Source organism: Impatiens glandulifera, chromosome 4, assembly GCF_907164915.1.
Source record: "Impatiens glandulifera chromosome 4, dImpGla2.1, whole genome shotgun sequence".
NCBI lineage: Eukaryota > Viridiplantae > Streptophyta > Magnoliopsida > Ericales > Balsaminaceae > Impatiens > Impatiens glandulifera.
The window spans coordinates 16,023,276-16,034,127 of record NC_061865.1 but is presented as its reverse complement, the minus strand read 5'-3'; the positions used below and the strand labels follow the sequence as shown (position 1 = coordinate 16,034,127).

At 30.1% G+C, this 10,852-nt stretch overlaps 2 protein-coding genes across 2 annotated transcripts; one reads left to right on the top strand and one right to left on the bottom strand.

Moving 5' to 3' along the window:
• The first annotated feature begins 2,345 nt into the window (after positions 1 to 2,345).
• On the top strand, positions 2,346 to 5,091 carry LOC124935710 (heat shock protein 90-2). The gene is made up of 3 exons (XM_047476129.1): positions 2,346 to 2,561; positions 2,831 to 2,972; positions 3,056 to 5,091. Exons 1-3 carry the CDS (start codon positions 2,439 to 2,441, stop codon positions 4,894 to 4,896), a joined length of 2,106 nt encoding a protein of 701 aa, XP_047332085.1. The 5' UTR covers positions 2,346 to 2,438; the 3' UTR covers positions 4,897 to 5,091.
• Positions 5,092 to 7,446: 2,355 nt separating this feature from the next.
• LOC124934423 (farnesyl pyrophosphate synthase) lies at positions 7,447 to 10,287 on the bottom strand. The gene is made up of 12 exons (XM_047474953.1): positions 10,107 to 10,287; positions 9,456 to 9,480; positions 9,250 to 9,365; positions 9,089 to 9,175; positions 8,896 to 9,012; positions 8,734 to 8,822; positions 8,596 to 8,647; positions 8,428 to 8,523; positions 8,264 to 8,308; positions 8,060 to 8,149; positions 7,899 to 7,970; positions 7,447 to 7,824 (listed from the first exon to the last, which is right to left on the bottom strand). Exons 1-12 carry the CDS (start codon positions 10,215 to 10,217, stop codon positions 7,696 to 7,698), a joined length of 1,029 nt encoding a protein of 342 aa, XP_047330909.1. The 5' UTR covers positions 10,218 to 10,287; the 3' UTR covers positions 7,447 to 7,695.
• Between the last annotated feature and the right edge of the window lie 565 nt (positions 10,288 to 10,852).

Here is a 10,852-nt window from a genome sequence, read left to right as displayed (position 1 = left end):
CTAAATTGCTCACCGCTAACCACATTATTCTCTCTCCCAATTTTTTTCCCTTTATTAAATTTCCTACCTAATCATTTTTTTATTATATCTATAAATTTATTATTATTATTATTATTATTATTATAATTATATATATATATATATTTATAATTTAAAAAGAATATATACATTTTTTAATTTAATATATAAATAAAGTCAAATTATTTATTTTTTGTGGGCAAAATAATTTATTCTCTCTTATTTATTAAAAATAATAAAAATTAGAATAAATAATAGATAATTATATTATATTATATTTAATTAATTAATTTACTATCTTCCAGTAAGGATTGCAGGTAAAATGAAATATACGTAACAAAAATCTATAAATATAAATATGGTTTAAAAATGTATTATCTCAAATAATATAATAGTAATTTGTTCTTAATTATCAATAAATAATAAAAAGAATTTTATAAAATTTCATAATCAACCGCACATTAAACATCCAAGCTTCATATCTCCAAGTCAAATTAGAATCAAAACATAATTTATAATCAAAATATAATTTAATAATACAAATAATTATCAAAAAACATAATAGATTAAACATTTTTTTTTATATTTATTTATTTATTCTCTTGTACATGTAATATATATATATATATATATAATTTAAAACATAAATATTTATATATTTTTGTTATTTGATTTATTAATTTTTTTTATTATTCTAAAAATTAGAATATATATATTTATATTTTTTTATTTGATTTATTTATTCTCTTAGTTATTACCCTAAAAAATATATAAATAAATTAGTTAACGACAAAATATATAAATAAATTATTTAACGACAAAATAAATAAATAATTTAGTTAAAAAAATATATAAAATAAATTAGTTAACAACAAAATATATAAATAAATTATTTAACAACAAAATATATAAATAAATTAATTAACACCAAAAATATAATTAGCTAACGACAAAATATATAAATAAATTATTTAACAACAAAATTTATAAAAAATAATAATTAACGACAAAATATCTAAACAAATTAATTAACGACAAAATATATATTTAAAAGAGATATAAATTAATAATGCAGAGAAAGAAAAATTAAACAATTAGACTAGGTTTAATGATGGGTCATAATCACACTTTTAATAAATATGTCTTGATAAATTTTAAATAAATCATACTTATAAATAAACTAGTTATACAAATATATAAATAAATTAGTTAATAATAAAATATATAAATAAATTAGTTAACGACAGAATATATAAATAAATTATATAAAAAAAATTACTTAACAACAAAATTTATAAATAAATTATTTAACAATAAAATATATAAATAAACTAGTTAACAATAAAATTTATAAATAAATGAGTTAAACACAAAATTTATAAATAAATTAGTTAACGAACAAAATATATAAATAAATTAGTTAACGACAAAATATATAAATAAATTATTTAACAACAAAATTTATAAATAAATTAGTTAAAATTAAAATATATAAATAAATTAGTTAACGACAAATTATATAAATAAATTATTTAACAACAAAATTTATAAATAAGTTAATTAACGACAAAATAGATAAATAAATTATTTAACAACAAAATTTATAAATAAATTAGTTAACGACAAAATACATAAATAAATTAGTTAACAACAAAATATAATTAGTTAACGACAAAATATATAAATAAATTATTTAACAACAATATTTATAAAAAAAATAGTTAACGACAAATATATAAACAAATTAATTAAAAGAAAATATATATTTAAAGAGATATAAATTATTAATGTATAGAAATGAAAAAAATAAACATTTAAATTAGGTTTAATCATGGTCATACTCATACTTTTGAAAAATATGTCTAGATAAATTTTAGATAATTTATGCTTATAAATAAACTAGTTATATAAATATATATATTTAAATAAATTTTTTAAAAATTTTATAATTTATAATTTATAATTTATAAAAAAAGAAAAAAGAATTATTTATTTATAAATATAATAACCCATTATTTTAGTTCAAATTTTAACTCATAAAATATATATTTTTTAATATTTGATATGAATATTGAGTTTAAATGAAATAAATTAATTTTTATTTTATATGTTAAAATATAATTTAATTAAATATATACATATTCTAGACCCTTCTATAATTGAAAAAAATAGCCCATTGAATAGTTCATATCTTTAAATTTAATTAATTTATTATTATTATTATTATTTTATTAATTGATAGAAGGGTCTAGAATTTAACAAAAAAGAAGGATCCAGAAGATCAGGAGTGGCTTTATTAAGCAACCTCTCCTCCTTCTGTTCTTCCTCAAGAAAAGCCCTAGCCGTCTTTACATTACATTTCTCTCTTCAGACATTCTCAGTTTTCTCTTGCGATCTGCACCACTTCATTCATTTCCACCATGTCGGAAACCGAGACTTTCGCCTTCCAGGCCGAGATCAACCAGCTCTTGAGTCTCATCATCAACACTTTCTACAGCAACAAAGAGATCTTTCTCCGTGAACTTATCAGCAACTCTTCTGATGTAAGTTTCTCTCTTTTTCATCTCTTTCAGTACCCAATGATTCCGTTTCAGCTGTTTAGATGTTTGTAGATGTTATCATAGTCATTTTATTCAACGGATCTGCATACTAGTAGTCTTGATTTGAAATCATAATCGAAATTATGCACTAGATTTAGCTTTTATACAATCAAGTTTATTGATTGTTCTTCGTGTGAAGCATTATACTTTATGGGTTGATCTATTAGATGTTATTTTTTTGAGAATGTTGCTTATGTTCATTCTTCGTATAGGCTTTGGACAAGATCCGTTTTGAGAGTTTGACTGATAAGAGTAAGCTCGATGCTCAACCAGAGCTCTTCATACACATTATTCCTGACAAGACCAATAACTCATTGACCATTATTGATAGTGGAGTTGGGATGACAAAGTCTGGTATGTACGATATAACTCTTGTAAACGATTATTAACCCTGTTTGATTTTGATTTTGATTATTAACATGGGTCAATTTGAACAGATTTGGTGAACAACCTTGGTACCATTGCAAGATCTGGTACTAAAGAGTTCATGGAAGCTCTCTCCGCCGGTGCTGATGTGAGTATGATTGGGCAATTCGGAGTTGGGTTCTACTCGGCTTATCTAGTTGCTGAGAAGGTTATCGTCACCAGCAAGCACAATGACGATGAACAGTACGTATGGGAATCTCAAGCTGGTGGGTCTTTCACCATCACCAGAGATACTTCCGGTGAGGTTCTTGGACGTGGTACTAAGATCACCCTTTACCTGAAGGAAGATCAACTTGAATACCTTGAGGAACGTAGATTGAAAGACTTGATCAAGAAGCATTCTGAGTTCATCAGCTACCCGATTTCTCTCTGGGTTGAGAAGACAACCGAGAAGGAGATCTCTGATGATGAGGATGAAGAAGAAAAGAAGGAGGATGAGGAAGGAAAGGTTGAAGAAGTTGATGAGGAAAAGGAGAAGGAAGAAAAGAAAAAGAAGAAGATCAAGGAGGTTTCTCATGAATGGTCGTTGGTTAACAAACAGAAACCTATCTGGATGAGGAAGCCAGAGGAGATCACCAAGGAAGAATACGCTGCTTTCTACAAGAGCCTGACTAACGATTGGGAAGAGCATTTGTCCGTTAAGCACTTCTCGGTCGAAGGCCAGCTCGAGTTCAAGGCTGTCCTCTTCGTCCCGAAGAGAGCCCCATTCGACTTGTTCGACAACAAGAAGAAGCCCAACAACATCAAGCTCTACGTCCGTCGTGTGTTCATCATGGACAACTGTGAGGACCTTATCCCGGAGTATCTCAGCTTCGTGAAGGGTATAGTCGACTCTGAGGATCTCCCACTTAACATCTCCCGTGAGATGCTACAACAAAACAAGATCCTCAAGGTTATCCGCAAGAACTTGGTGAAGAAATGTCTCGAGATGTTCTTCGAGATTGCTGAGAACAAGGAGGACTACAACAAGTTCTATGAAGCCTTTTCGAAGAACCTCAAGCTTGGAATCCACGAAGATTCCACCAACAAGGGGAAGATTGCTGAGCTCCTCCGTTACCATTCCACCAAGAGTGGTGACGAGATGACGAGCTTGAAGGATTATGTTACCCGCATGAAGGAGGGACAAGAGGAAATCTTTTACATTACTGGTGAGAGCAAGAAGGCTGTTGAGAACTCTCCTTTCTTGGAGAAGTTGAAGAAGAAGGGGTATGAGGTTCTCTACATGGTTGACGCCATCGATGAGTATGCTGTCGGTCAGTTGAAGGAGTTTGAGGGTAAGAAGCTGGTGTCTGCGACCAAGGAAGGTTTGAAATTGGGCGAAACCGAGGATGAGAAGAAGAAGAGCGAGGCTTTGAAGGAGAAGTTCGAGGGTCTCTGCAAGGTGATTAAGGATGTTTTGGGTGACAAGGTTGAGAAGGTGGTTGTTTCTGACAGAGTTGTGGACTCGCCCTGCTGTTTGGTTACTGGGGAGTATGGATGGACTGCTAACATGGAGAGGATCATGAAGGCGCAGGCTTTGAGGGACAGCAGTATGGCTGGGTACATGTCGAGCAAGAAGACAATGGAGATTAACCCGGAGAATGTGATCATGGAGGAGCTGAGGAAGAGGGCTGATGCTGACAAGAACGACAAGTCTGTTAAGGATTTGGTGCTGTTGTTGTTCGAGACTGCCCTGCTTACTTCCGGGTTTAGCTTGGACGAGCCGAACACATTTGGAAACAGGATTCATAGGATGTTGAAATTGGGGCTGAGCATTGATGATGATGAAGCTGGTGAAGGAGATGAGGAGATGCCTGCACTTGAGGAGACTGATGCTGATGCTGATGGTAGCAAGATGGAGGAGGTCGACTAATTTGGTCGGTCTGATTTGATTTGGTCCATGGGTTCTCTGATTTAAGTTTCTAGGAGGGAGTTTTTTAATCATTAGTTTGATGAACTGGGTTTTTTTTTATCTTTTTTTTTTTTTTATCTTTTTTATATTTTGAAGTGAGTTTGTGTTTCCGGTACTCTGGATAATTATATCATTATGATTTTGTTATCAAGTTACTTTTGTTACTCAGTCTTTCACTTTGTTTGGTTTTGGGTGTATTTTTCTTTGGTTCAAAATGATCAGCAATTGAAAAGAAAATTTGCACAAAAAGGGAGTTAGAATTTCTAAGGGTTTCAAAATAGTAGTTTGAAGATCCTTAAATGTCTTAAAACTTAGGGTTTAATTTACCTTAAATGTCTTAAAACTTAGGGTTTAATTAGTTTGAAGATCCTTAAATGTCTTAAAGCGTGGGGTTTTTAAATAGTTTGAAGATCCTTAAATGTCTTAAAATTAAGGGTTTTAAAATATTTTGAAATCATAGATCTTAACATTTTTGAGTGTTTATGAAAATGATTTTTAACAATCGAATGAAACAAACTCATTTTTTTAACTTACAAGTATTGATTCAACTGTTTGTACCTGTAACAATTATTAGATAAAATATATACATATTTAATATTTCTTTTTTCTTTTAAAGGAGTGTTGTTAATTATTTAATTTTAATGGGTTTAAAGTGAAATTTGACATTAAAGTATTTTAAAGTTAGAAGGAAATTGAGATGAGAGAGAGAAAGAAGAAAAAGGAAGAGCTTGACTTTGAGCAAGGACAAAGACTAGCACAAATCAGATTTCTCATTCTTTTTAGTCTTAAATAATTGATATTATTTCATGTCATACGAATTAATAATGATAAAATGTTAAAATGGATTAAGAATAATGAATGAAGTATTGGTAAAAATATGCCTAATGATAAGGTATATGATTGTAAGGGAAGTGTCCTTAACAAATAAGTGAAAATAAATGGAATAATTAACGAAACTATAAAATTTAAAATTATTTGAAAGGAATAGTGAAGATATATGATTTATATGAAATATGAATGTTGAAGTATTTGTAGACTTTGTGAATATTTGATGATAAGACTTATATGAAATATGAATGATAAATAATTTTGAAGATATTTTAGATATTTGATTGTAAAGGAAATCATTTATATATGGTTGTGCATAAATGACTTGAATTTTAAGGTTTTGCGTTGTTATACTTATATTTGACATCGATGGTCTAGCGTCATTATATTAACATGTGAATCTTAAGGACTTTATGTCATTATGTTAACATTTAAATTATAAGGGCTTTGTCATTATGCTAATTTTTGAAGGGTGTTGCGCCATTATTATAACATATAAGTAGTCGTTAAGTGTTTTGTGTTAAGCTAACAATTGAATAAGTACAAGTTTCGTGTATTAAGAAACTCTTAGAGCAATTACATTAATTTTGTACCATTAACTTTGAGTCATATTTCATAAATAATTATGTTTGGTTTATGATTTATTTAAAAAAATAAAGATGGGAGGATTCCTAATCAAATGTAATGCATGATGTGATGCATGCATTGTTCTCTAAATCATATTATATACAATTTGGTTTAACTATAAGACTGTGACTTTATTATGGTGTGTTTAACTCAATCAATCTAGTTGGATGACTTCTTTTCAGATCTCGAAGTAGCCTAAGGGTCAAGAAGACTAAGCATATATAAGTACTTATATAAGATTGTTATATTTTCTATGCAGGGTATTTTGTATTTTGTTTAAAGAAAAAAAAAGTGTCTTAAAGAAGAGAATGTGATGCTTTTGTAAGATGTAATAGTCTTAAGCAATATGATATCATTAGCATATGTTTAGAATGATGTCTATTTTGTAATTTGTAGTTATAAATAAAATGTGGTTGATATTCTTTTGGGGCTTAGCATGTTATTAGCGAACATATAATTAGCATGTTATAATTATATGTTTGTTATTAGCGAACATATAATTATAACATGCGACAACTGCATGCCCAAGATAGAATTCTTGGTTTTGGGGTGTGACAGCACCCACCCTGATTGTGTCTTTACGCATTTTCAGTGTAAATCAAAACTGAGGGAACATATTGCTTTAGCCGTTTTCTTTAGAGTCGTCAGTTACTCTTCCATCTTTTTGGAATAAATTATTATTATATTTTCTAAATGTATTATTTATGACTTTTGATTAAAAAAATTTTGATAAGCAATAGAGAGTAAATTATGATTTTAGATAATTAGTAGTGAAAATTGATGAGCAATGAAAGAGCTCATCTGATTAATGTGTTAGTAGGTCAAGTATATGTTTCCTTTAAAACCCGAGCAATGAATCCTTCTTCAATGCACCAAAGAACTCGGCAATTACAACTTAATCGTCTATGGAAACATCATATAATTTCGGCATTTTTCCTACCAAGAAGATTGGTTCAACCGGCCGCAGAATTTGTTTCCACATTTTATTTGATCAACTTCTACTTAAGAAACTGATAGATAACAAGAAACTGATAAATAACAAGAAATGGTCAAAATAAGCCAAATTGACACAAAAAGATAGTATTGACATTACAGAATGATAAAACAGACTTAAAATACAATACAAACAAAGCAAATGATCTCGCTATTATTCAAATACCTTAATACGATGAAACAATCCGCTACTCAAATGTTTTTTCAGGTCAATCCCCCATACAACATTTCGCCCTCTCGAGATTATAATTAAAAGGACACTCAAAAGGGATATAAATTTCTTGAAAAACAAAACATACAGTAATTTTCTCATCATTTCTGCCTCTTGTATATCTTCGCCAAGAACGACTTGAGGACTCCTTGTACTGCTTTACTAGGATGAGCATCGATTGAGCTGATAAGTTTCTCGTAACTCTTGCTCTCGTATTCCTCGAAAACACCCTAAATGGAATATGAGATCAGATATATATAACATTGTTGGAATTCAAATACAAATTTTTACAGTAATAATTTACCTGAAGATTGAGACTGTTGTACAACTCCTTTACTATAGCAACACAGGCAGGGTCCTCTTTACCATAGTTCTCCTAAGAACAAATAAATAAAACAAAGTTAGTTCAGATATATGGTAACAACTTAAAGAAACTCCAAACAAGATAATCTTTTCAATTCTTACAAATAATAATTTCTTCTGTTCCTCATTCGCAAGTTCAACTGCTTTCACAACCAGCCAAGAACACTTATAATCCGCAATATCAGTTCCAATCTGATCATACACGCACGAAATAAAGTTATTACAATTTCAATTCTTAAAAATCAGGATTCTAAAACATAGCATTATTGAACTCAATCCATAGCAAGATCAGTTCTTAGTTCTTACCTTACCAATAACCTCGGGTGCACCAAAACAATCAAGATAATCATCCTGCAACACAATCCCACCTCAAAATATCATTTACTGCTTTGAAAACATTATCACAAGGACACAAAGTAGGAATGGTATTTGTTTTCCAAGATCACTAAACAAAATGTGGACACACTTACCTGTACTTGAAAGTAGGTACCCATTTCAATAAGTATATTTTTCTCATCTGTATAATTCTCCAAGTTCTCACCCATCATCAGTAAAGCACATGCCACCTACATGGAAATCAAGTTTACTTTACTACCAATTGAAATGAAAATTTCAATCTTTATTAACCATTTACTCACCGGTAGATAAAACGAATAGTAAGCAGTTTTGTACTGAACAATCCGATGGTGACTGCGTGAAATGGAAACACAATCATTTAGTATTTGTCCATTTAAAGGTAATATAAACGCGAATGAGAAAAAAAAAGAGTAACATACAGAGCTATTGAGTATTTGTTCAAGTCTTTCTCCCCTTCAAGAGTGGTAATCAAGTCAATCATCTGTCCACAAGCTGTCTGGAACTCAACCTGTTTTAATAGTTTAAAAACAAGATCAATTTTTGTATCAAAATTTATGTCAGAACCAACTAAGAACACCAACCTCGTTGAATAAATCCAACAGATCCACATAATAAGGCTTTCCTCTGAAATGTTTCTTCAAAATGCGTGGAATATGGTTGCGCAGAAGTATACCATCATTGGCTGCAATCAAACCGACCTATAGAACAAACTTCAACACTCAATAATCATACTATCCATAATATCATCAGCAAGTAATCGATTCATTACCATACCTTGGGCAATCTGAACCAACATGGTTGTCCTCTGCGTGTGTGAGAACCATCCATAATATCATCAAGAACAAGAAAATAAGCTTGAAGCTGCATAAACAACAGTTAAATAGCATAAGCAATCAAACAAAAACTATATACGAAAATATAAATCGGTACCCTACCCATTCAATACACCATCCAAGTGCACATGCAAGGAAAATTTCATCTTCTGTCAGTTCTTTCCCTTCTTTCAGAAGTTTGTAACTGTCAATAACAGATAGTCCTCTGTTCAGCTTTCCTGCAGACAGACAGGAGAATCAAACATGAACATCCTTTATACATAGTAAATCCATTCTATTGAATTTGAAGATTTATACACATTACTCACCTCCAGGCACATTATAGTCCAGCATCTGCAGTGACAGAAAGATAAAAAAAAAGAAAAAGGAACATGATTAGAAAACCATATTTACATGCTCAAGCAACTAAGTGGATATTTCCTTCCCCTTCCATCTAGATTATATGCTAAAGGCAGAAGGAAATAAAGATCTGAAAAACCCTTAAGCAATTAATGGATACCAAAACATACTAAGTGTCAAAGAATATAAAAACCCATTAATGGAAACAATACAATAAGACCTAGCTGCTTGCTGCTAGCTGCTAGCTGCTATCAGGTGCTTGGAGAGAAGGCATCACTTCAGATTATCAAGATCTTAAACAGAGATATATCCTTGATTCTCAAAAGCCAAAAACAAGAGAGTTGATAATATTTTCATTCAAAGACAATGTCTTTTTGCAGTCAATGAAAGAAGCAATCCATGGAATTAGAACAAGATCTAACCAACACACATTCTTACTCATGAAAAGTCTTATCAATTCATCAAGTTGACTAAGCTAATGAACAGAAATTGAAGATCTTGAGTAAAATGGAAGAGAAAAACGAGCTCAAACTTGAGGAAATCAATAAAGAGATAACAATAGATGAAGAACAGAAAAACCCATAAAATTGAAAGAATGAAATGAAGAGTAGGATGCTTGCCCGCTCAACCCATTGACGAGAAACATCGGTGAACTCGAAAGCAGGGTCATTTAGCAGGTCCGATTTGAGGATGTCGTAAACCTTGAGGAACTTGGATTTCAGATCGCTCATAATGAGAAGAGCTATAGAGAGAGATATAGAGAGAGAAAGAGAGTGTGTGTTCTTGAGACAGTAGTGAGTGAGAGATGGGAATCTCCGAAGAAGAAAGAGAGAGATATAGGTACTGCCACCGTAGAGAAAGCGACGTCGTTTCATACACACGACACATGCGATACGCGATCACTTTCTTTTTTCCCGCATGTTTGTTATTTGTTGGGAGACTATCAAAATTCCTTATTTATTTATTTATTTATTATATGGATGGGAAATTAAACACCTTTCAAATTACTTTTTTTTATTATTATTATTATTTTAAAAAACTTAATACTAACTCAAAGTTATGTTTGACTATAACTTCAAAACTTTTATAATAAAAAATGAATTCAAATCTTTTGATATCTCAATAATAATAAATTAGTAGTCAAAAGTAAATAACAAGGGATTATTTTTTTTAATATATATTTATGACATTTAATAAATTTGTATTGTTCTTTTTTTAGATCAATGGTGAGAAGTTGTAGGGTTAGTTTGATTCGACTTTTAGGTATGAATAAGTAGAATAATGTAATAATAAATTGTTATAGTAATTTTAACCAATAAATAACCACATTTAAATAAAATTAAACATTATTAAATATTTAGCTAAT

Coding starts and splice junctions, on each gene's coding strand:
- LOC124934423 (XM_047474953.1), bottom strand. CDS start 10,217: ATGAGCGATCTGAAATCCAAGTTCCTCAAGGTTTACGACATCCTCAAA. Junction 8,648..8,733: donor AACAAATACTCAATAGCTCT/GTATGTTACTCT, acceptor CATTTCACGCAG/TCACCATCGGATTGTTCAGT. Junction 8,524..8,595: donor ACTATTCGTTTTATCTACCG/GTGAGTAAATGG, acceptor ATTTCCATGTAG/GTGGCATGTGCTTTACTGAT.
- LOC124935710 (XM_047476129.1), top strand. CDS start 2,439: ATGTCGGAAACCGAGACTTTCGCCTTCCAGGCCGAGATCAACCAGCTC. Junction 2,562..2,830: donor TTATCAGCAACTCTTCTGAT/GTAAGTTTCTCT, acceptor TTCTTCGTATAG/GCTTTGGACAAGATCCGTTT. Junction 2,973..3,055: donor AGTTGGGATGACAAAGTCTG/GTATGTACGATA, acceptor CAATTTGAACAG/ATTTGGTGAACAACCTTGGT.